Source organism: Branchiostoma floridae, chromosome 4 (assembly GCF_000003815.2).
Source record: "Branchiostoma floridae strain S238N-H82 chromosome 4, Bfl_VNyyK, whole genome shotgun sequence".
NCBI lineage: Eukaryota > Metazoa > Chordata > Leptocardii > Amphioxiformes > Branchiostomatidae > Branchiostoma > Branchiostoma floridae.
Genome location: NC_049982.1, coordinates 13088718 through 13115017, shown reverse-complemented (window position 1 = coordinate 13115017; position 26300 = coordinate 13088718). Strand labels below are relative to the sequence as shown.

Sequence of the window (26300 nt, the reverse complement as noted above, 5' to 3'; positions counted from 1 at the left end):
GGGTAGGCTATATGATAATAACGTTAATGACCCGCCTGTTCCTCGGTGTACATGGTGTCATAACGCCTGGTCCTTTGCTATAACCACGCTCATAAAACCACCTCGTTCGCTTCGCTCACATCGGTGGTTTTATTCGGTGGTTATAGCAAAGGACCAGGCGTTATGACACCATATACACCTCGGGGCGGGTAATTAACCCTTAAGTAAAACAAGCACGTCACGGATGCATATTGAGTATACGAACCTGGGAAAAACAATATGGTTTTAAAAGCATATCTGTCAATGCTACGTGTTTTTCTTGTCGACACATGGAATGACTCACGTGTTTCACGTACGCGACTCTTCTCGGGCGTAACAACCCGATATGCATGAGTGCCGTCATTAGTTTCCAACAACGACTATTCCTGAACGTGTAGAAGGTCATAACTGCATACGTAAAAGTACATTAAGGCTGTCCGTGAACATGAAAGACTCGAATAAAGAATGTCCACTGGGACATGGAATGGAGAAACTTACTCCGATGGCTGAGTGCTCATGAGAAGGCGGCAGACATTGATGTGTTACGTTTGGATGAGATATTCTTCCACACAAAGAAAGTAATTCAACATTCTCCATATCAAAGCACAAACCTTGATCACATTGTACCACACAAAATGAATTAGAGTTCCACGACCCCATACCTTCGCCAAATGATTCTATCTTTTACAACTGCTGTATTATCTATATCTATATAGATATGGTCATATAATGGAACTGACCGTGTTTAGACAATATCCTTATTGATTATGCAAATAATGTGAAGCCTCACTTACGCTATCTACATACCAAAAATCATGACGACCCGTCAACCCCTTCTTGAGTTATTGACATTAAAATCTGACAGTAAACCTGCCCTACAGTTCCAAATCAAGCCGCTAGGGGGCCCAAACCAATACCAACTACTCTTTGCATCAAGAGCTGTCAACCAATCAAAAATCATAGCCGCAGCATGTCCAGAACTCAAAATATCGAACCCGGAAGTTCCGCTGCAGTATCGTAACCCAAATCTAATCGTTTACAGGTCTCATCAAGACCTGCTCACATACCGAATATCAATACAATCCATCGGGCCGTTATGCTGGTCGAGTTATGCTGGTCTTCTACATACATACATACCAACATACATACAAACGCTACCCAAAACATAACCTTCTGGGCGAAGGTAATCAAGAAATTCTATGAAGAAATCGACTATTTCCCTTGATAACCTATCCGGTAGTCCTTTATTACCTGGAATTTAATCTTCATCGTTGAACTTTGATGATAATCATATTCATTGATTGAAATAATTTGTACATAAGCATTACTAAGAACTGTTTCGCTCTTTCCCGGCTCGACACCACCTGCTGCATGCTTCATAATGACTATTAAAGTGCAGATTGCCTTACCGGCACATGCTCTAAAGTTCTAATTATAGCTTGCCGACATCTGACCATATAAGGATAATGAATAGCTTCTGCGGTTCTTTTAGTGCTGTATATTTAGCTCATGATATATTTGTAACCTGTTGCTAACTAGGGACCGAATCTGTCATAGCCTCATAGGTTAAGGGCGCCTTTGTTTGTTGATTTCATATTTAGCAAGCTTTAATGTGCTCGTTCTTTATTTACCATTTATCTAACGTTGGCCCAGTAAGTCTTCTGGATAACTTCATTAACTTTGGAGATTTTGGAGAAAAACAAAACATTTCCCCCTCCGAAGATGGTCAGCATGACGAGAAAGTGCCAAACTGGGAAAAAACTGCTATTGTTTGGTAGCCTTGATGTGCTTGTAGAAGTGGCAGTAGTGATGTACATGTAGCCATAAACCGTAGTTGTGAAGTGAAACTAGTTCTCTCTCCGGAAAAGGAGGCTTACCTCTCGACTAGGTGGAGTATTAAAGTTGAGTGGGTTACTGACGTTTGCAGCTGAATCGCTATTTTCCATTTGTTGTATTCGCTTGTGGTTTGGCATATCGTCTGCTCACAGTTGCGCGATCATGCACGTTGTTTATTTTTACCCTAGCTGCTTGCATAAGCAATGTTATATTTCAGAATTCACCCCCGTTGATGATATTGTGGGGCAGGCCATTGATATCCCCGTGTGTTTTAGAGGCGTGGTAATTGGATATCTCCAAGTAGACGTTGCGCTCTGTTTTGATCGTTTTGGTCATGCTGGGTTGCCACCATAAATAAAAACTAAATACTTCACGGAGTATTGCGTCCTACGGACTCTTGTTGGGACCAATGCGGAAGTCATTACTGCACTTTATGCACCTCTTGAATACAGAAGTTGAAGATTTTTTGGCTGTGATATCATGTTTAGATTCTTGTTACAACGTTTATGGTGTCTATATTAAAGATCTATCTTTTTTTCTGCCAACCTTGTTTTTTGACATCTCTGAAATGGAGGCTTTAGATGATGTCATCCATAAAATGTACTTGTTGTGGCCTAATATGGTAAGAACATAAACAACAGATATTGAAAAAAATCTCAAAGTACTTTTTAACTTACGTATTACCGCGCCACTTGCTGTGTTTCTGTCATGATCGGTTCAAATGTCTGCTAGCCAATCATAGCAGTGGTTTACAACCTACAAATCCGTACTGCAGACCTAGTAATATCAATGATGAATATGCACGCTTTACAGCGCGTGCCAGATATTTGATTTTGCAAAACAAATTCCAGACGCCAGTCTATGGATTAGTCATTAGTATTCAGGACAGTCGTAATGCCCCTTTTAGCTCCTGATAGTCAGCAAGGCACCACAGTACACATTATCTGCTGCAGGTGCTCATGTTTTCATTTCCCGTCTCCTGTGTCGCCGAAAACTTCAGTCCCACTGAGATCAGCCTGCAGCCATAATCCATCCATGCCCGTCTGCCTAGAATTGAGAGTACTCAGACACCATGGCCATCCCTGAGTGTTGGTAATTTCGGCTCATTCCTTATAATCTTCACACATGGTCACGGACCTGGGTGACTCGAAGTTACTTTATTGTACGCCCTGCTGATTGTTGGACAGTATCGTCTAATTGCGAAGAGCGATTGTGAATACATCACTGACAAGTTCCTAGCCTGTGGTTGTGTTGTCACAATGACAAGTGAAGTGCTCTCCCTAGACTCCCGCCTACGTTCCACAGCACGCTCTTCACCTCTAACATCTGCTTGAGGATTTAAAAGGGGATCGTGGCAGGCGTTCAAAGTTTCTTTGGACGAAAATCAGGTTAAATAATGTCATCGTTGATGTATTTCTCACATACTACCATAGCACAGAGTCAAAGGTCAGGACAAATTGCAAACAGTCACCAATAATGTTGTTATTTCATCGTGTTAAACGTTCCTGTCCGTACTGTATTTTTGTTTTCAGTCTGCAATCGTCTCCTTGTTTGTTAGCCTTGACTGTGTAGTTGACACCCCCTTCAACTCACGACCTGACCCGGGGAAACATGCTGTTTTCATAGCAGGCAGGTTCAAAATGGAGACCGGCAAGAGTCATCGCTCTTCTGTATTATCAACACACGTCCCTCCTTCTTGGGCGGCCAATCTTTGCGGGATTCCACAGTGGAGAGTTCAGGTAATCTTTAAGCAGATTCCCGGTGGCATGAGCTTAAGATAGTATCGAAGCTGGCCATTAGGAGTAGGAGTATAGCCGGCCAGAAGAGGTCAGCCGCCGACCTGTGCCCGCCTGACTCACTTAGGCCGCCCGGCTATACTCCTTAGCCAGCTTCGATACTATCTTATGCCACCGGGAATCTGTTCAGGTGAATCGAAGTATCTGTTGAAAGGACCAGTTGTCACTTGGCTCATGAACTCTAACGCTAGCAGACTGGTTGCCTCTTCAGTCCAAAGGTCAAAAGTTCACATGTGCTTTATAGCAGGGAATCTGTTAAGGGAGTCGTCAACGAAGTTGTAAGCAAACGTCATGCCAAAGATATATCCATAGGGGTTTTTTGCTTGATTGCATCATGAATGTTGATTCCCACCGAATCAATTAGCCATGACGAACCTGTGGCGCCTGTTGCAGCTGCACATGTTCACACGAGAAGCGGAATCAGCCGGATGCCGTCAAAATAACTATTCTTTACATATTCCTGGTTATTCGTAGTGCATTCTAGACATTCTCACTGCGTTCCAGAAATTTCTACCCATTTCTACCCATTCTTTTGTCATGCTCATAACTTTCGAGGTGCATTCATGATTTGAAGCGGAGAAATTATATCAAACTCATTCACACGAGAGCAAGAATGAGCCGGAATGCCGTCAGAATGAAAATTCTTTTCTATTCCTGGGACTTCGTAGTGTATTCTATAAATTCTCACTGCATTCCAGATATTTGTACCCGTTCTTTTGGCTGGCTCGAATGTTTTTGACATGCTAAAAACTTTTCGAGGTGCATTTGAAGTGGAGAAATATCGAATGGCATTCAAAGTGGATTCTAAGTGTATTTTAACTATTTCAACTGCAGTATGACCACATTCTACGCCATTCAAACAGTATTCGAAACATTCTGATCTCATATATTCGATGGAGAACCGAAACGGCAAGCTAACTTAAAATCCTACCAGAATGTTGCCAAAAGAATATCTGGAACGGAGATCGTCTAAAATGCACTACACGAATATCCAGGAAAAAACAAGGAATAGTTATTCTGGCGGCATTTCGGTTTATTCCTTCTCGTGTGAAGGGGATATAATAAGGCCCATTTCGAATTTCCACCCGAATGTGGCACGAATTTTGCAAATTCTTCATTCCCGTTGGTTCTGCTTGATTCCTGCTAATTCGGTTTCAGTATGAAGGTCCTACACTCAATATCTGCATTATACTGTATTGTTTATTGGTATGAATTCTTTGTGTGTTAGTCCACATTTCTATAGGTTCTGCCGCTACCAGCCCAAAGATACCTAGGCAGACCCTTGTAATGGCTTGTCTCATCGTCAATAAAGAAAGAAAGAATGTATTAACGTTACAACACTCGCCTACACTCAATTCAGCATATATCTACGTTAACTTATAATTAGGACGAACACTCGCCTACACTCAATTCAGCATATATCTACGTTAACTTATAACTAGTCTATTTACATGCCCGTAGCCAGGATTTCGGTTGGGGGGGTTCTTTTTAGTACTTGGGGGACCATCGAGCGCCGTAGGCACGAGCTGCCTAGGGGGGTCCGGGGGCATGCTCCCCCGGCAAAACTTGAAATCTTGACCCTCTGAAACGCTATTTCCTGCATTTTGACTAGCAAAATTTGCTGGAAGACTAAGCCAAGTTTAACGGAATTTCTATCATAGATATAAGAGGCTGTCGACTCCCCAAAAAATATTTTCACCATGTCCAACAGCGAAGATGCGAGGCGTCGCAATGGAGGTCCGGGAAATTTTGAAACCTGGACCCTCTGAAACGCTATTTCCTGCAATTTCAAGGTCACATTTTGCTGATAGACTTGCTTAAATTGACTGAAATTTCTATCATTGCAAAATGTCAGTCAGTCCGCCAATGAAAGAAAACCTTGGACTGTAAAAAGTGGACCTTTGAGTGTGAAAAAGTGGACCTTTTGGCATGTGTGTGGGGGTTCTTCCGAACCCCCCGAACCCCCCCTGGCTACGGGCATAGAGTTCCACGAACACATACCTTTGCCAAATAAACTAGGTTTGTTATGTAGAATGGTGTCTGTAGACAAATGCGTTACTCATTTCATTTTGTTTTAGAATTATATGCTTGGAGTTGGTTTGTAAAATTTCGGCATTAATTATGCAAATTAGGTCCCAATTTACAATTAATCAATATCAAATTGTATCAAGTATTGCTTAAGCTATCAGCATACCAAGAATCATGATGATCCTTTCTTGACTTATTCTCTTTCAAAGTCTTTGAATACACCCCTTATACTCTCTTTCCTCTTTCTCAGTTACATGTGTGACAACGTTGAAACTACTATAATGGAATGCAGTGGATTTATGAACTTTTCATTAACAATTATGCAAATTAGCTGTTAATGTGCATAATAAGTATCACATTGTGTAAGTCTTCACTTAAGCTATCTACATGCCAAAAATCGTGACGATCCGTCAACACGTTCATATTTTCTCATTAATTATGCAAATGAGGTCGTCATTTGCATGATTGATATGTATTGCCATTTCTCTCTTTCTCAGCTACATATGTGACAAGTTTCAAAGTCCTATCATGGAATGTAGTGGATTTATGAAATGTCCTCATTAGTTATGCAAATTATCTGTTGATTTGCATAATTGGCATCTCATTATGTAGGTCTTCACTTACGCTACCTACATACCAAAAAACATGATGATCCGTCAGCATGTTCAAATTTTCTCATTAATTATGCAAATGAGGTCATCATTTGCATAATTGATATCTATTGACAATTCTCTCCTTCTCAGCTACATATGTGACAAGTTTGAAAGTCCTATCATGGAATGCAGTGGATTTATAAACTTTCCTCATTAATTATGCAAATTAGCTGTTGATTTACATAATTAGTATTCCACTATGTAAGTCAACACTCATTCTATCTGCATACCAAAAATCATGAAGATCCGCCAACACGTTGCAGAGTTATTCTCGTCCAAAGTTTGAAAGGAAACCGGCACCTGCAGTGCCAAAAAAGCCGCCAGGGGGCCCAAACTCACAGCACATACTCTCTGCCCCGTGGGCTATCTGCCACCCATAAATCATGACCACAGCATGTCCAGAACACGAGATATAAAAAATTGAGTTTCCGCTGCAGTACCTTAGCAAGCCGCTAGGGGCCCCATTATCGAACTTGACCCTACCCGCCTACCAAATATCATCAGGATCCATCCAAGGCTTCTCGAGTTATGTTGTTAACACACACACAGACACACAGACACACAGACACACAAACACGCCCAAAACATAACCTTGGCCATTCTGGCAAAGGTAATTAGTACAGACACGCGCATACGGTCAATTCAGCATATATCTACGTTAACTTATAATTAGGACAGATACGCGCCTACACTCAATTCAGTTGTATCTACGTTAACTTATAATTAGGATAAACTTGCCCTTGCACTCAACTCAGTATACGTCTATGTCTACTTGGACAAATCTTTAAGAGCATACCCAGTCCCTTGCTTTAGCAGTACAATAGTTTGCTTGATCAAGGTGGTTAGCCTCACTGGTTCGATTGAAAAGACCAGAGAAAACTCAACTTGGTGTGTCCAACTTATTAAAGGGTTGGCAGTGAGAACATACCGGACTGGGTACATATGAAGTTCCAGCCTCACAGTGATGCAAATTCTTCACCTCAGCTTAGTATTGTATTAATTAACCACTTCACACTGACTATCTCTAACGTTCAATTGCCTAAGAAGGCTTGGTAACCGAAAAGGTGCCGCAAAACAGATAAGTCGATACGAATAAATTTTCAGAATCATTGCTAATACGTAGGCACCTTCCTCTTCCTGATATCTGAAATAAAAGGTGACTGTATTACGATATTGCAATGGCCATTGGGGTTGTGCAGTTCCTACCCATGTCTCTAGGTGACGCTGTTGCTTAGTGCGTTTCAAGGGCACTAACTGATGATAAATTGAGCATTTCTTTCTTGCTTATCATACAGATTAGTTGTCTGCAATTTGCCTTCCTTTGTTATGTCGGACTAAAAGGTGCTCCCATTTGCTGCAGCTCGGTATGTGCAGTACCCCAATTCACCGCTGGAAAGTGCCTGGTCTACCAGAGGATGTGGAACTCTTCATAAAAAGAGAAGATATGACCGGTTGTGCCTTGTCAGGTAACAAGGTAAGGAGTGCCTCTTCCCTTAGATTAGGTCACACGTTACTTACACTAACCTATGCAAAATGGCCCAAGATGTTATTGTTATACGTTTGAGGTTCTGTATCCCCACACCTCCTGAAATAGAGAAAATGCCGAGGTTAACGACCATGCTGACCAAAAAATGTATCGCAAAACCAGCTAGCTATTACCCAGGGCTAACTAGTCACCATACATAGTTACAATTCTTGTTATAAATGGCCGTTAACGTACCTGTGTATTTAATGTCGTACCTGTGTATCTAATGTCGTGTCATAAATCATGAACCAACTACTCTTTTCCTCAATTAGTGCTGTATTTTCAGGAAAGGGAGTGGAAAGAAATCTTACATAAAAGGACATTAGATACACAGGTACGTTAACGGCCATTTATAACAAGAATTGTAACTATGTATGGTGACTAGCTAGCCCTGGGTGTGATCAAATGTGAATCGCCAGCTTTGATAACAATATATTATTGTAAAATTCCACATCATTTCAAGCAAAACGCTCATAAAAAGACGAAACCGACACGAGGGCTTAACTTCAGGTTTAGATTAAGGAAACAAACGATTGATCAATCAAGCAACCAATCACTATATCAGAGGGGATAGCCCCCAGTTCCATTTCTCACGATTGGTGGATTGCAGGTGTGTAAACTAGAGTTCCAACTAGCGGAAGCCATCCGCACTGGCTGCTCGGTCATCATAGGCTGTGGAGGCCGGGACTCCAACCAGTGCCGTGCTACTGCTGTGGCCGCCAGGCGGCTGGGTCTGGAATCACACTTTCTCATCAAATCGGGAGACATGGTGAGTTAACATCTTTGAACTTCCGCAAAGGGGAAAATGTAGATTCGTTACACCGAGGAACGTGACGTTGTCAATCATGAAGTATATTTCGAAGGTCAGAAAATGCTCAACTTGCCACTATAAGTAACTGAGTGTTTTTGTCGACGCCTCAGGGGCTTCGCCTAATGATATAGTGTGCGACCGTTTGACAAAAATTCCCAAAATCCCGCAGGCATGTCAGGAATTTTTACAGGCCTGCGCAGTTGCATCATCCCTTTAGAGGGGAATAACTCGGGAATGGATTGACGGATCTTCACAATATTTAGAATATAGATAGCTTCAGAGATGCCTAACATAATTACATAAATGTAAAAAGTAATCATGCAAATCAGGGGCTAATTTGCATAATCAATGAGGACACTTTATAATTACACTGCATTTCATGTCAAAATGCTCAAAAATATACCATATGTAATTCAAAAAGAGAGAAATATTATGCTTACTGTTAAGTATATATCCGATTGGCCAAAATTTACGAAATTCTACAGCAATTCGTCCGCGTGTGCGCAATTGCACCATCCTTTTGGAAGGGAATAACTCGGGAAGGGGTTGATGGATCATCGTGATTTTTGATGTGTAGATAACTTCGGAGATGCCTTCCATAAATAAGGACTATTAATGTAGACCCCGAGCTAATTTGCATAATCAATGAGCACAGTTTATTAAGCCGCAGTATTTCATTACTACTAGGACACGTAAACATGACATATGTAACTAGAAAAGATATGAATATCGATAGACACCAATTATGCAAATTTTTACATAATTTACATAATTAATGAGAAATTGTTATTATAGTGTTAAATGACGAAATTCCTTTCTTCCGACATTTGGCAGGAACACGTACGTTAAGTTAAACATACAGACGTAAGAAGGGCAAATCAGGGTCTCATTGACATAGTTTTTGAGAAAATGCTACAATAGCTTTCTTGGCTAAGACTTTCATACTTTGAACACATACATACAGCTAGGCGAAAGGATAGAACACAAATACAGCAAGAATCATTAATACTTATAAACAATAAAACGTCGCCATGGCAATAGTCTTAATTGCCACACTTTTTAAGCTTCGTGTTGTCAGAATGTTAAGTACACTTGACTTGGATAATACTTGCGAGTCTCCTACCATAGGACCCTGAATCTCTGGGCTGGCAAAGCAACATGTTGCTGCAGCGCTTGGTGGGGACACATCTGTACATGGTTCCTGTCGCCGACTGGACAGAGCAAAACGTCATAACACGCATGGACAGACTGGCAGACGACATCAAGTACTGTATATCATTGTCATATCAGCTTGTAACTATATACACGAATAAATGAAGGAACGAACGAACTAATGAAAGAATATATAAATTGATGAACAAACTATTCCGTTTAAGTAAGATACCTAAGATAGTAACTTACGCCATTATAAAGATAGGCACCTGACGATCGTGTCATAAATCATGAACCAACCACTCTTTTCCTCAATAAGTGCTGTATTTTCAGGAAAGGGAGTGGAAAGAAATCTTACATAATCCCTCCGAGTGGGTATGACTTACCAGGTCTCTATGGGTACTTCTCTGTTTTTCAAGATCTGATTTCCCAGGTGGGGTCATTTACTCTGAGAACTTTCAACTAATGCGATGTTACTTTTACCAGTGAAATAGATAAGAGCACTTTATTTGCATGATACCATTGCAACTCAGCGGATAAGTGCACGTAGCCTGCAGCTGGATTCCAGCCTTGTTCCCTTTGGTCCGCTCTTGAAGGTCGCTACCCTGCCAACCGTTTTCGGGAGCTCGAGCGGACCAAAGCGAACGTTGAAGGCTGAGCTCCTGGCTAAATTGCCCGTACATAAAACTCATTTTATAAATACATTCTTCCTATTTCCTTTACCATCAACCTTCCCTTCTTTATTTCAAGGGTCTTTTCGACAAGTACGATGACCTAGTGGGACCCTCTGCCGGGGGAGCCATGTTTGCTGGGTTGGCGATCGCAAATCACCTGACGGGCACAAAAATTAAGTACGTCCACCTGTCCTTAACCAAATTACTAGTAACCTGTTGTACATTTTCTAGTGTTTTTTTTAAGACGTTTTCGTAATGATCGATGCTACGTCCTTCAGTCGTTGGAATGTCACCTTGTCCGTACAGGTGTCACGGTATTGAAGTCACCTACACCGAGGAGACAGTACACCACAGACTACAGCATATTCTCGTCGACGTTGGTCTACCGGAAATACGATCTCAAGACATAATTGACGTCATTTCCGGATATCAGCATGTTGGTGATGATGATGTGCAAAAAGATTACGGTGGGTAGATAGTCCTTACTATGAAGTGTCGTCCTTGTTACCTTCGCCAAGAAGGTTATATTTTGGGTAGCGTGTGTTTGTATGTATGTATGTATGTATGTATGTATGTGTGTAGAACACCGGCATAACTGTAGAACGCCTGGATGGATTGTATTGATATTTGGTATGTGTGTAGGTCTTGATGAGACCTGGAAACGATTAGATTTTGGGCCCCCTAGCGGCCTGGAAAGGTACTGCAGCGGAACTTCCTGGTTTGATATCTCGAGTTCTGAACATGCTGCGGCTGTGATTTTTTAGTGGTAGACAGCTCTTGATGCCAAGAGTAAGTGGTATAGGTTTGGGCTCCCTAGCGGCTTGTTTTGGAACTGCAGGGTAGGTTTAGTGACAGACTTTGAAAGGGAATAACTCAAGAAGGGGTTGACGGATTGTTATGATTTTTGGTGTATAGATAGTTTTAGTGATGCGTCACATAATTATGTATTAATTATGCAAATTGGTATCTAATTTGCATAATTAACTAGAAAGGCCGACATTTGCTTGAGAGCAAATACAGCATATTTCAGCCATCTCCCTCCTCATGTAACAATAGACTGTTCCAAAATCACTCGTGCAAAAATGGAACACTTCTGCTTAAAATGACTTCTAACTACTAATCACACTTATGAACAGAAATGAATCTTACAAAAACCCCTTCAAGAATGGACTCAAAAAAATAGACGACTCCAAAACACTTCCGCTAAGAGATGGAATTTGGAATCATCAGCCGTCCAAAACCATATTTGAAAAAAATCCCCCCCTCTGTGCAAGAATCGACTCTTCCTGCCTTATACCCCTATGTAAAGTGGAGCGATCCAAAAATATATCAGCTAAAATAGTCAGAAAAGTCCACAAAATAAATTTTAAAAAAATACCCCCTTCGTCGAAGAATGGAATCTCCCAGCTCACCCTGTTTGAAATTGCACAATAGACAAGTCCAGAAATACTCACAGTACATGGCCTTTTGTATAAGAAGCAACCCAGTCCAAAACTGAATCTTAAAAAAGACCCCCGTGCGTGAATGGGCTCTTCCAGATAACACAAGGCTTGCTGATTGGCTGCCGAATCCTCCTCATGTACAGTCTTCAGGTTGGGTTAAACTTCCATTTAACAAATGGAATTCGGAATCATCACCCATGTCCAAAACTGATTTTTTTTAAATCCCCCCTATGTGCAAAAATGGACTGTCCCAGTAGTAGTCTTATGTCAAGTGGATCAGTGCGAAAACACTTCCACTAAAAAAACATTGGCATTATCACCAAAGTCTAAAAGTAAATTTTAAAATGCACCCCCTGTCCAACTGTAAGGGTAGTGGTAGTGTGGTAGCTGGTTTCGATGGCGTCCCATACATGGAGTTCGTGCGATTAGCTGCCCGATGTTAATTGTACACACAAAACCCAAGAAAAACACGAGGAGTCGGTGCTACGTCGGTACTTCTTTGTTCACTCTCTCTCCGATCTTAACTCAAATCTCTCTCACTGAGTACAGAAGTGCTGCTCTACTATTTATATGTTTCCTTATCTATTAGTGAAAGTTACATTTTTCTGTGTCTTACTCATGATGACTTATATCCTGGGCAGTTGATGGGAAGCCACAGGACTGTGTCCCAAATATGGTGATGTCCTTGTACATTGACCCTAGAATCGTGCTAACTGACCAAAGAGCCCTGCTCCCCACCGGAGGAACGGTGATTAAGACTCTCCTGGGGTCATTGCTCACAGTGTTCCTTGTGCCATCTCAGAACTAAGTGAGAGTGACTTACAAGTTTGGTATCTTCTAGACATGAGTGTACATGCACATACTGCACTCTATTACATCCTCCCCTTTCAAAACAGAGCCGTCCCGGCGACGTTATTATAAAGATATATATCGATGTACATTTTTAGTTAACATTAGTACGAAACTAGAAATAATATATAATGGTTACAATAATAGATGAAAACGGAATTGTTACAGTGTTATCGAAGGTTATATAAAAGCGACGCTTAATAATAATAGAAAAATACGATCGTTTCTTAACATACAAGTTGCAACGGTTACATAACTCCATGAAACGTTTCTCTTCTCATCTACTAGTTTCATCTCATAATTCGTCATTTCCGCAATTCATCTCATGATTCATCATTTCCACAATTCGTCTCATAATTCTCAGTTCACATTTCTTCTCTTCATCTTCTGATTCATCTCGTGGTTCATCGTCGGCCACCATGACCTGCCTCGCTGGTCAGTCCTACGCCTTCCTGCCTATACGACACCACAGGTCTCGTACTTGCGTTGATCCTCCTGGTAGCGTGTTACCCGGGGCCCTGTCGGATGCATCACCGGTGTAGAACACTTTGCGCTGATAGAAGTCCCTGTGCGGGTTGATCTGCAAGCCGTTGTCCTGGAGACGCAGGTGACACGGTTGGTGTCCCAAAGAGCCGTGAAATCCTGCTATCCTCACAGTTAGTCGTATTACAACGTAGGAAAGAACACAACGCCAAGGTCTGACCGCATAACTAAGCTATGTTCCTTAACTCTAAGTTCTGGAGTATCATCAACTCCATAATTCCTGGATTTTTCCATAAATCCTGAATTTGTCTTCTTGAACTTCTATTTCTACTTCTATCAACATGAATTGAACTAACAGATGCCTATCGCCAACACATCAACTTATCATCCTATCATAGAACCGTTACTTGAAATTTTGAATTTGAACCGATCGAGTGTCCTGGCTTCCCAAAATTCCAATCAAAATTTCCAGTGCACTAAACACGAACATTAACCAGACATTCTGACGAAGCGACGTCGCTCCCATCTGAATAGAAATTCAGTTCCCGAAGTCTGGATTTCCAAGGAAACGACTAGCCTGCCAGAAGTATGGCCATCAAAACTATTCCTCTGTCATCTCGGTGCCCAAAATTAAACCGATCTGCCCTGTTCTATGTATCTTATTCCTAGCCTAAAATTACAGTAGATTTAACAACACTTGAACCTCTCGATCGAGGTCACCCTTCTACATTCCCCTTTTGAATCTTCAAACTTGTACTTAAATTATGCCGAATGTGAGGTTCTGGCGGGGGCCCTCTCCCCTTTCAGTCATGACCACATACTGTCGAATGTCATCGTTTGGTCAACTTTCAAAAAAATGTGGGTTTGCTTCGCTATCTTCCTCAATTTATTTCCAGCTTTTATAAGTAAACGTTATTTCATCTCCCCAAAAAATCTCATCCTTGAACATGGCTTCAAAACATTTTCCCCTCTAACCGATATGGAAACTTAGTTCTTTTAAAGCAACTTCTACTACACGGTTTCTGGTTATTCCCACTAAAGCTACGGTACATGTAAATCATTTCTAAGCTCTCTGTATCTTTTAATATGAAACTTGTGAACTTTCCCTTAATTCAGCTATGGTTGCTTCTGTTGGCGCATGGCCATAATAACCCCCAAACTTCACTCTGGCGACCAGCCAACAACCCAACACATGGCTAGGGGACCCAAGGCCTTGACAAGACATTTCTCTTAACACAATCTTAACCCTGAATTTCTACGGTCTAAGTTTACTCTGAAAAAATTCCTTCTCCCTTTGAGCGGAGATCAGCTGTTGTTTTTTGTCCGTTTTGTTTTTTAAATCAATCTTTTGTTATGCCCAAAATGGAAGGTCTACGGATCTTTTACAATTATGACAGAAATATATCCCTACCCAACTGAACTACAATCTACCTGTCCACTATCTACTGAAATATCATAAAAATCCATTATCCGATAACTGCCCTATCAAACGGAACTTTTCTGCGTAAAACAACACTTTCTAAGCGGTCAGACAACAACGTATGTGGTTCTACCTCCATTGTCAGTTGACAGGCACTAACCAGTTGCTCTTCCGTCTGCTCGTCTACTGGGGTTCTTGGTAGCATCTTTGCTAGCTGTTGTCTTCTGTAGCGATGATGGTGCTCTCGACTCCTCAGGTCCTCCAGGTGGTGCACTTGCAACTAATCCCAACCGCTGATCCACCAAATGTAAGGGTAGTGGTAGTGTGGTAGCTGGTTTCGATGGCGTCCCATACATGGAGTTCGTGCGATTAGCTGCCCGATGTTAATTGTACACACAAAACCCAAGAAAAACACGAGGAGTCGGTGCTACGTCGGTACTTCTTTGTTCACTCTCTCTCCGATCTTAACTCAAATCTCTCTCACTGAGTACAGAAGTGCTGCTCTACTATTTATATGTTTCCTTATCTATTAGTGAAAGTTACATTTTTCTGTGTCTTACTCATGATGACTTATATCCTGGGCAGTTGATGGGAAGCCACAGGACTGTGTCCCAAATATGGTGATGTCCTTGTACATTGACCCTAGAATCGTGCTAACTGACCAAAGAGCCCTGCTCCCCACCGGAGGAACGGTGATTAAGACTCTCCTGGGGTCATTGCTCACAGTGTTCCTTGTGCCATCTCAGAACTAAGTGAGAGTGACTTACAAGTTTGGTATCTTCTAGACATGAGTGTACATGCACATACTGCACTCTATTACACAACAATGGACTCTTCCAGCAAAATAAGCTCGCTCATTGGCTGGCCATTAATTGGATTTACCTTGTCCACCAACCACCTGGATGTCTATGGACTAGGTAGGTAGGTAGATAATTGGATCTACCTGGCACACCTGTGGCCCTGACACACCAGAATGACCTAGAGGTCGTTGAACTCGGCACTCCAACCTTACCTATCCTAAACTCTCCCACAAAAACCTCCTTAAGGAGCCATTTTGAAGTGATTTATACCGCATATTATACATGGATCCTTTGAATAAGTATCTAGGGCACCTCTGTGCCAAATTTCAGGTCATTTGGATGTAATACCATGGTACAGGCGGCCAAAATATACAGTTTTGGTCCAAAAGTTGCATTAAAACCTCAATAATATCATTTAAGGAGCAGATATGAAAAAAATGAAAAAAACACATTTGGGAATTTGCCCACTCTACCCTTGTGCCAAATTTCAAGTCATTTGGTCCAGAAATGGCGGAGATGAATCGCTTTGAAAATTTGACAGGAGAAAGAAAGAAAGAAAGAAACACTAGAAAGGCCGACATTTGCTCGCGAGCAAATACAGCATATTGCAATCCAAGCAAAATGGAATGTGATTACTTGCATTCGACGATTCACAAGTTTGTAGAGACAATGCAGAGTCACATTGACTGAGTAGTTTAGATGTTCTTAGCCCTACAAGGATAAAGTTGAAAATGATTAACTCTACACACACTCTCACAATCTAAGTAACAAAAAAGAAAGATGCAAGCATAAGTCATGTACACTATTGAATCTTCTTGACAGCTTTAATTAAACAATTTTTGAAACCTTGTACTTGTCTTGCAATTTTGTTACCTGTTATAAATACAAAAATGCAAATACAAAGAAAATCGAAAAAATGATGCAAGATGAAATAATATACACTTTAAATCTTTACTTGAAACTTAAACAACTTCTTCAAAACTTTGCAAAGCTGGCTGCTATCTGCCATGTCCTTCTGCAGCTGGCTGAGATCAGGTTTGACTGGTTCTTCCCTAGGCCCCGTGCGGCTTCTCTTCTCTTCTCTAGTTGGGTCCCATCTGGAGGACAGAAACAGGAGATTTGGCATTTTAGTCAAGCAGAAACATTCTTGTTTTTTGACAAAGTTAGTCAGTCTAAAGTGACAAAAACATACCACACGAGTACACTTTGGTGTTGACTAAAAACTATTTTACATTTGTAATCAAGTTTCAACGCAAAACAATTATTTTTCCATGTTGTCAAAAGCTTACCTGCTATGTGTTCCAGCATGATCTTTTGACTGCTTGACGCTTGAAAAGGAAAGGAAAAAAAATTGATCACTGACAATAATACAGCTGTGCAATGAACTATATGCAAAGTGCTTTCAAGATATAAAAAGTCCAAACCTATGGCTAGCAGGGCCTGGATAGGCTAGACTCGTGATCCTCCCTTTAGCGAATTCCAATTTCCAAGCCCTCATTCGAGGTTACAGAGTAGGAGTGATGCACCTACCCCAGGAAATTGGTACATTCGGGCCCTCACACCACGACAAGGCGGAAGGATCGGGAGCCAATGTTTGGGCATCCCGGTGAGGGAAAAATAAAAGTTAAAAACAAAGGTAAACATAAAATATGTTAATTAAATAGTAATTAAAATTTGACAAAACATCAATCAAACTTCAAAAGTAACTATACATCTAGAACCCATATCAAAACAATGTTTGTGATGGTGAACATAAGACTTAAAAACGCTACATAGTTACTGATAATGTGCACACATACAACATTACAAAACAGAACATATATAATATAATATTAGGAAAAATTATAATAAAATGACCACAGATAGAGATTAGATAATTGGCTTATTGCTACAATTGTGCATTCCATTTAACAGATTTTTCTCTCATTATTTCTCTTCCACAGCCCCACTCACAGGGGAGAGCCCTTTCTCCTTCCTCAACCCCAATCATTTTTCTTTCCTCTACCCGAATCAAGGGTACCTCTTGTTCCTTTCTACCTCAATCAAGGGGAAGCTCTTTGCCTTTTCTCTAGGGAAAGACTTCTGTTTCAAATTCCTTCCCCTACCCCAAGCACAGGGAGCAGTTTCCTTTTTCTACCCCAATCACGGGGTAGCTCATTGCCTTTTCTCTACCCTAATCACAGGGAAGAGTTCTGTTTCCTTCCTCTCCCCCAATCACGGGGGAGCTCACTGCCTTTTCTCTACCCTAATCACAGGGAAGAGTTCTGTTTCCTTCCTCTTTTTCCAATGCCCAGAGGAATGGTCTCCTATAGGAAAAGAAAAAAATAGATAAGCTTATTGTCAAATGTGCTTATAGAAATTGTTGTGCATTTGATTTACATTTTTTCCTCTTTTTCCTCATCTAACCCAACAAAAAGGGAAAGTTTTCTTTCCTCAACCCCTATCACAGGGGGACATCTTTTTCCTTCTTCGAACCCAATCACAGGGGAGTTCTCTTTCCTTCCTTCGTTAGTCTGTAACACCAGGAACCCCCTTACCAACACCAAACCCCAATAGTTGGTAAAGGGGGTTCCTGTTTTAGCAGGAGCCCCCTTACCCATCAATGAGGTAAGAGGTTGGCAAGGGCGGAGCGGGTAAGAGTCCACGACTTCAGTACCCCTCCCCCTCGCATACCCTGTTTGTTCAACAATGAGGTCGACCAATCAGAGTATGCAAGGCCAGAGCTGGCGATGATTTCTGATACCAGGAACCCCCTTACCAACACCAAACCCCAATAGTTGGTAAAGGGGGTTCCTGTTTTACCAGGAGCCCCCTTACCCACCAATGAGGTAAGAGGTTGGCAAGGGCGGAGCGGGTAAGAGTCCACGACTTCAGTACCCCTCCCCCTCGCATACCCTGTTTGTTCAACAATGAGGTCGACCAATCAGAGTATGCAAGGCCAGAGCTGGCGATGATTTCTGATACCAGGAACCCCCGTACCAATTCAAACCCCAATGGTTGGTAAAGGGGGTTCCTGTTTTACCAGGAGCCCCTTACCCACCAATGAGATGAGTCGTTGGCAAGGGCGGAGCGGGTAAGAGTCCACGACTTCAGTACCCCTCTCTCTCGCATCCCCTGTTTGTTCAGCTTTGATCAAACAGGGTTACCAAGACCAGAGCTGGTGATGATTACCAGGAACCCCCTTACCAACATCAAACCCCAATGATTGGTAAGGGGGGGTCCTGTTTTACCAGGAGCCCCCTTACCCACCAATGAGGTAAGAGGTTGGCAAGGGCGGAGCGGGTAAGAGTCCACGACTTCATTACCCCTCCCCCTCACATACCATGTTTGGTCAACAATGAGGTCGACCAATCAGACTATGCAAGGCCAGAGCTGGTGTATATAATGATACACAACATCACAAAGGAAGGAATTTTTCTAATCCAATGCCTTTTTCATGGCTTATTGCAGCATCACCGATACAGCGTACAATACACAGCATCATGGTAACTGTAAAATGTCTGTATGACCCCACAGCTTACATTTGATGATGGTGGTGCAATGTAAACATGGTCAATAAGAGTTCCTTTCATGGTTGTAGGATCTTCCACCAACTGTTCGAAATTGTTTGTCTCAAAGAACTTCTGTATCTTTTTGTTGTCTTCACCTGATAACAAATTCTCATTAAAGTCCCCAAGAAAGATTGTGGTTGTTCGCTTCACTGTGGCCAACAAGTACTGCATCAATTTCTCTACATTGACTATGAATGTGTCTTTTTTCACACTAGGTGGCCTGTAAACAGGTACAATGAGAATCTCTATGTCCTCCACAGACATTAGCATAACCACACATTCCAGGCTAATGTCATCTGGAATGGGTATTTCATAACAGCTGTATCCATTACGGACATAAACTGCCACTCCTCCATGTGGTGAACTTCTAGTCATAGACTCTTCCTCACAAACATGTGTTCTGTCTTTGCGAAACACATCAAAGTTTTCTAGCTGCACCTTAGAATCCTGCACATCTTCCGATAACCATGTCTCGGTCAAGCATATGATATCAGCTTTGAGCAGACAGGTAGACTTTAGACTTTCAAAGTTACTTACTAGATTTTGAGTATTGTGATGGACAATTTTCAAGACCGTATTGCTTTCAGACCTGTCATCGGCATTTTTGAACGGGTCAGATCTAAACTGCAAGTGCATCATCTCTTTGACTGCTTTCTCTACATGCTCATCACAGTAGATTGACTCCTGCTTATAGTCCGTGATGTGGAGACCACTTAAGGAACATACCCTGCTTAACGCCACATATGCCATACCTGATGCAAACACTTTTTTCATGGAGACAACCGCTTCGGGAACAGTCATGCCCTGTACTTTGTGTACCGTACAAGCCCAAGCTAGCTTGAGGGGAATCTGATAACGTTTAACTTTACTTTTGTTACTCAAGTTGTCCTCGATCTGACGTATCGGCACTGAATTGCCAGGTAGACTGCTAGGAACCACACTTTTTTTCCTTTCAAGAGCACCTATCTTTGGGTTATCAAACTGCACAAAGACAGTTGAATCCTGACCACCTGTTACACCGGTCACTGTTCCAAATGCACCATTCACAAGACCGTCCTTAACATTGACATTTCTACAGAGCATGACACGAGCGCCTACCCCAACTTGGACCCTATCGGGCAGATCATCTTTTCCCCCTTTAGCGAGATCTCGTTTTTTCATCGAACCTGTGGTGGGATCTTTGACAAAATCAGAGGCTTCAAAACATCTAATATCTGAACACCTGAGATTCAACATCTTGTCATTATGGTCTCCCACAGCTTTCTTGGTGGAAAAGATGTGAAGTGCATCTTTAGGATAATCATCTGATTCAAAGTCAAGACACAGCACCCTTGACGACAGAGTTTTGTCATCTTCATCTGAAAGTTTCTCCTTTTTTTTCTTTACTCTCATTCTATTCAAAAGCTTTGCAAAAGCAGCATCATCCTTCTGCCTCATGATTTCCTCAAGTTCAACAACCTCAAAGATTGGATTCCACAAGTCAATAATATCTGTTCCCTTGTAGAGACTCTGTCCCCTGACTGGAGGTATCTGATACATGTCGCCTACTGCCAAGATGCTGACATTTCCAAAGTTTGCACTTGACCTTGACTGTTTCAGTTGACTCAACCTACCATGAATATAAGACATGAGCATTTTGTCAATCATCGACACTTCATCTACAATCACAATTTTGAGGCTTTCATATTGCGCACGCAATGTGTTAAGGGTACTTTCAGACAGCGGCTGATACGTCTTCGAGACACGCATCAGATGGAACGCATGGTGCACCGTGCTCCCCCCAATGTTGAATGCAGCCGTTCCTGTGGGTGCAGTAAGAAGGACAGAGACATTATCAGGGTTTTCTTGTGTCTGTTGCAGTAACTTGGTAGCCTCATAGAATATGCATTTGATGAGATGGCTCTTTCCAGTCCCCGCACCACCCGTTACAAAAATATGAAAGGGATCTGGTCGTTTTCCCTGTGCAGTCTCCATACACCACTTCCGTACAAAATAGAAGACCCTCTGTTGCATTGGGTTGAGTGACTGCATCATGGGGATCGCAGCTTCTTCTGAGATCTGCTTCTGGCAGGCCTCTATGGCAAAGCTTTTCTCTTTTGATTTGTCAGTTGTTGCTAGGTCAGGAATGTCGTCCTCAGTGCCTTCATCATCATCATTCCCCTCGTTTTCTCCCCTCTTATCTAGGCACTCGAGTCTTTCTTGCTCCACTTCGGGGAAGATCTGGGCCCAAGCATCATCTAGATTACCGTCTTCCACGTCTTTACGAGCCTGCTCAATTTCCTCAACATTTTGCTCAAATTTACACCTGTTCCCATGCACAATGACATTAACTCTCTCCTCTGACAAAGGTGCAAACCCATCAGAGTAGTATTCTTCATACTTTGCATACTGTGGTGGTTTCAACTGCGTGTCAAGATAGTGTGGCAAGTACAACTTGAGCAATGTCAAGTAGAATCGCTCTGGCTCTTTCATTTTGTTAAACTTAGCGTAACGGATGACTGCAGGCTGAGATCTTGTACGCTTTTGAACAACCCCAAAATTATCCCTCAAGTTATGTTTTGCTGCTCCTCTGGACGACTGCTCGGCATCATCTTGCATGCCCGAACAAGAAACGACGCGATATTCCGAGACAAACTCTGCAGCACACATAGATCGGAAGGGTTCTTCCAGTGGCCTTGCCTTGTATCGATCCATAATGCTTGGCATCCAGATGCTTGTTTCATCACAGTTTCCCTCACTTGCAAGCCTTTGAATCTCTGCCAAAGGTTTCGACAAGCGATTGGCTTGCTCATCTGTCGGTATGAATGTGACTGCTCTTGAGCACTCCTTCAACTTCAGGCTACAGACCCGATAGACCGCCTCCTGAGCACTCACTTCCCTATGGTGAAGGTAGGCACTGCCAACTTTTCTCATTTCTGTAACCACATCTTCGTTACCTTCCCTTGCCTCTTTCTGAGCCTCTTTGAGCAGCTTTCCCATTTCTCTTTCTGCTTTGCTTATGTACGATACAATGTACTTGACACAACTGTATGCATCGAAGATATATTGGATGTCCATGTTACCATTCCACGCGCGGAGCAGATGCGGATTGAAATTGTTCACCCACATGTCCTTTGGCTGACGTCTGAGGAATACTTGCTTCCTAGTTGCCATCAAGTTCAAAGCGTCACACAACTGCGCAGTGGTGAGGTTTGCCTCCTTGAGAACGTCGTCAGTAGAGCACTTCTCTGGCTCTTTGTTCTTGTCCAACACATCCCAGAACTTCTTCAGGTTGGATTCGGCTTGCTTCTTCCTTTCAGCATTGGATGCCAATTCTTCATCGGTCAGGTCCTGCTGGGCCACAGGGCTGCACAGAAATGTCTGCTTCACTGGGGGTTTAGGGAATCCGAACCTACAGACCTTGCCACCTTTCTTGCATGATGATGTATGACCCTTTCGGTGCATTTGAACTTGGCTAACTATGTCAAATAACTCCTTATCTGTTTCTGAGTTTGGCAGCTGACAGCACACATATCTGTCCACAAAAGAGCAGATCTCTTCTTCAGAATTTACACCCAATTTTGGTGCATCTTTCACCCAAAACAAACAATGTATGTGAGGTGAGCCCCTTTGCTGGAACTCAGTCCTCGTGAACGTGTCTACGACCTCACCGATCGGTTGCGATGGAGATTTAATGAGATGTTTAAACAACAGCTTGACTCTGTGATCAAACATGCGAGCGGCAGTAACAGGGTTACTCTTCAAAATGTTGCAACGCTCTTCCCACGACAACTCACTTACTGGTACTGTGCCATGATCTTGTCGAATCGCCTCTAACACTTCTGGCCATCGCAAATCTGCCGCAGAAAATGTAGCGAACCAGGTTGGAATTCCCAGCTGTCTTATCATCGCGAACAATTCATTTAGCGTCTTGTCCCAGAACTGCGGAGTACCCCTGACTGGCTGAAGAAAGCGATAGCCCTGGTCTGACTTGAGAATGGACTGTAAGTCCTCTTTGTTTGATAACATACCAGCAGATATTTCGCGGCCATCACTTGCTATTGGCGAACCTTTGCGCATAGATATGGAAATATTCGACTGTATGAAGTGCAGCTCTGTTACATACTGTGCAAAGAATATGTAGCTAGTGTCGCTCGCGAACCGCGCATCTGCACCCATGAGGCGCGCCTTGAAGTACTTGCTAGGCGTAACTCGTACATCACGATCGTCATTAAAAGAAAACTTGCCTGTAGGGAATTGAACGGGGAAGGACATTGCCTCTCCTCCAACCTCCTGAAACACAGAAATAGGCTTCTTCCCCTCTCCTGGAGCCACGCACATGATGCGTTCATCGTGGTGGTCTAGGAAATCCTGACCAATGTCTACTGGCTGGAGGCAAGTGTCATGCGGCAGTCCCCGTAAGCGGCTGTCCAGTTCCTCTTCCTCGCTCAGAGCAGCTTCTTCGATCGCCTCTTCCACATCCACCTGTAGAAGAATGTCATCCATTTCATCATCTTCCACGCCATCTCCGGTTGGCCCTACCACATCATTGCAACATTCACCTGTCTGGCTTCTTCGATCGCCTCTTCCAAATTCACCTGTCGAAGTCGACGAAGAACGTCATCCATTTCATCATCTTCCATTCCATCTCCAGTCGGTCCTACCACATCGTTGCCCTCCTCATTGACAAACTCGCTGTGCTCTGCGGTTGTATCAACTTCTAAGTTGTCATTCCCTCCATGTTCAGCATCAGATTGTTCAACAAGCCCTTCTCCATTGTTCCACGACAAAGTCCAGTCTGCATCAATAGACGTACCGCTGTAATGTTCATTATTTTCTACAAGGTACTTCAGTGCAACATCCACCTTCAATGGACTGATTTGTCTATACATATGATACGCATTGTACTGAAGCTTCCTCTTAAGTTTGACTTTGATTAACTGAGCTTCTGAAGGCATTCTGGGAAGGATTGCATGTGTTTCGCTCACATCTGCTGGAACGCACACAACTGGGCCAAGAACTCCTTTCTGACCCCCTTTCGGGAGAGCTGCAACTTTCATGAATGGTATTCTCTTGGCGATGAGTTGCGACTCCAGAGTATTGAGACTCTTCAGCTCAGGAGGTATTTCTGGGAGCTTCATCTTGTTACTCTGGGCCTCGTATGGAATTGTCTTTTTTTTTGACAAGTGTTCATGACAACAATGACATATCCACTCTTGGCCCCTGGAAGAGTTTGCTGTGGGACACGCATGTGGGGTGCATTCTATATTGCATTGATGTACATACGTACCTGTTAAACAGTGCTTAACAGCCTCAACATACTTATCTTTGTCACAGATTACAACTTGATTGCAAAACAAAAGCCTATGACATACAGTGCAGACATATTCTGGCCCATTTTTGCATTCGATCTGGAACTTTTCGATGTCCCTCTCAACATCAGCTAAATTCTGGTGCTTTTCTCTGTTAATCTGCACGTTTTTTACTTTCAAATGTCTATGATTTGGATCTGTGTGATATTTCTCTCTTTCATGGTGTCGCTTCTGCTGTGCATGCTCATCCACAGTGTGATATCTGCACGTTTCTTATTTTTAAGTCTCTATGATTTGGATCTGAGTGATATTTATCTCTTCATGGGTCTCGCTTCTGCTGTGCATGCTCATCGCCAGTGTGATACTTGGTCCTCTTTTGATCCCGTTGGGCCCGGGCATACTGGGGATCCTCATGGTATCGCTTCCTTTCTCGATCCCGTCTGGCCCTTTTCCGGTCCTCATCATCATCGTTGTCGATTAGTGTGTGCTTGCTGTTGCTACTGGGAACTTGTGAGACCTCTGTAGCTTCTTCTCTGTGGCACCGGGACATACTCCTTGTCTGTCTACGTCTCAAAACTGTTGTTACTACATCAAAGTGGTCAAGGTTTGTATTTTGTATGTACAATGCATTACTACCGTCTAACATTCTATCACAAGTACTTTCCCTTAATGGGTACTTCATCCATGCCCAATCGTTGCCATGCTTACCGTACACAAAGATGCATCTTCCCAGTAGTAAGGACATTGCCTCTATTTCAACCTGCGTGGCCCACGTACCAAGATTTGCTGGAGGGCCCTCAGGATGACACTCACCAGACAGGAACTTCTCCATGGTTTGTCCTGGTTCCAATAACAAACTGCAAAGATCCTCAGACATTGTTGACATGTATTCAATCATACGCTGCCTGAGTACAGCATGATACTCTTGAGTACCAAAGATATGGAAACTTACTGCTCTATAGAAACAATTTCCATCCCCTTCCATCCTAATGAGATTGACGGGTGTCTCCAAAGGAACATTCCTTTGCTCGATATTGATATATTGTTCAATTGAAAGATTCAACTGACCTGCCAGCTGCAACTGATCATTTGCTGTGAAGGGGTTGAACATGAACTCTTCCCCCTGCCACTCCCCTGTTACCTCACACTCCTGCTCATCAGCCAGCCTTTCTCTTGCTCCCTCTACTTGCTGCTCTTCAGCTTTCTCCTGTCCCGCAATGCTCTGCTCATCAGCTGTCTTCTTATTTTCCTGTTCTGCCTTCCATGCACTTAACTTTGTCAGCACCTTTTTACTTTTATTTTTACGCCTTGGCATTTCTCCTGAAACATAAATAATACCAGAATGTACAATCAATTTTCACGACTTTAGTAAACATTGTACATACAGGCACTTTGCATATTTGTCACTGGCTATAAAAGTCCATACCTCCTGGATGCATGATGGCCTTTGTCCCAGGGCTAGTGATGCAGTCAATTAGGCCCCGTTCATACTAGGATTCGCGTATCCGGATATATCCATATACGGTGTAAATCCGGATATGTCCATTTGCGTTAATACCAGGGTTAGACGAATCTGGATATGATTATTCGTGTCCAAAATCAGATTTGGATATATCCTATTTACACCATCTGAAGCTGCTTGGTGACGTCAAATGAAACTCTTAAGTAGAATTTGCTTTGATGTAGCATGGTTAGTGAGGCAACGAGCTGCGTCGTGCACTTGACAGAAGGAAAAGCAACCAAAATGAGTGTTTGCACGGCTACTAGTACACGTCTTCATGCCGTATTAGAAAACTTTATTCTTTAACTGACCGTTCTAGAATGTTGTTAAAAACAGGTGTTCGTGGGAACACCTACAACACAACCCGTTGCCATACTTATCAGGCTATACCAAAGCAAATGCTACACAAAAGAGTTAAGTTTGACGTAAAATCCAACAGCGAATCCGGATACGTGAACCCTATTGCGTTC

The 26300-nt window shown here is 42.5% G+C and overlaps 2 protein-coding genes across 5 annotated transcripts in view; one reads left to right on the top strand and one right to left on the bottom strand.

The window, feature by feature from the left end:
* Positions 1-3467: 3467 nt before the first annotated feature.
* Positions 3468-26300, top strand: part of LOC118412772 (putative D-cysteine desulfhydrase 1, mitochondrial) — a 29984-nt gene continuing 7151 nt past the window's right edge. Inside the window, exons 1-7 of the mRNA XM_035815788.1 lie at positions 3468-3593; positions 7692-7805; positions 8467-8625; positions 9796-9932; positions 10153-10252; positions 10570-10670; positions 10800-10960. Coding sequence (XP_035671681.1) covers positions 3495-3593; positions 7692-7805; positions 8467-8625; positions 9796-9932; positions 10153-10252; positions 10570-10670; positions 10800-10960 — 871 coding nt within the window. The 5' untranslated portion in view covers positions 3468-3494. The remainder of the gene's footprint in view (positions 3594-7691; positions 7806-8466; positions 8626-9795; positions 9933-10152; positions 10253-10569; positions 10671-10799; positions 10961-26300) is intronic.
* LOC118412771 overlaps positions 16293-26300 on the bottom strand; it is a 20199-nt gene continuing 10191 nt past the window's right edge. For 2 of the 4 annotated variants that reach the window (XR_004830819.1, XM_035815786.1), the window contains exons 3-4: positions 16777-16815; positions 16293-16584 (exon numbers count right to left, since the gene is read on the bottom strand). Coding sequence is in view for 3 of the 4 variants with exons in the window: in XM_035815786.1 (XP_035671679.1) it covers positions 16463-16584; positions 16777-16815 (161 nt within the window). In the remaining variant the exon portion in view is untranslated. The other 2 variants (XM_035815787.1, XM_035815785.1) reach the window with 2 other exon arrangements.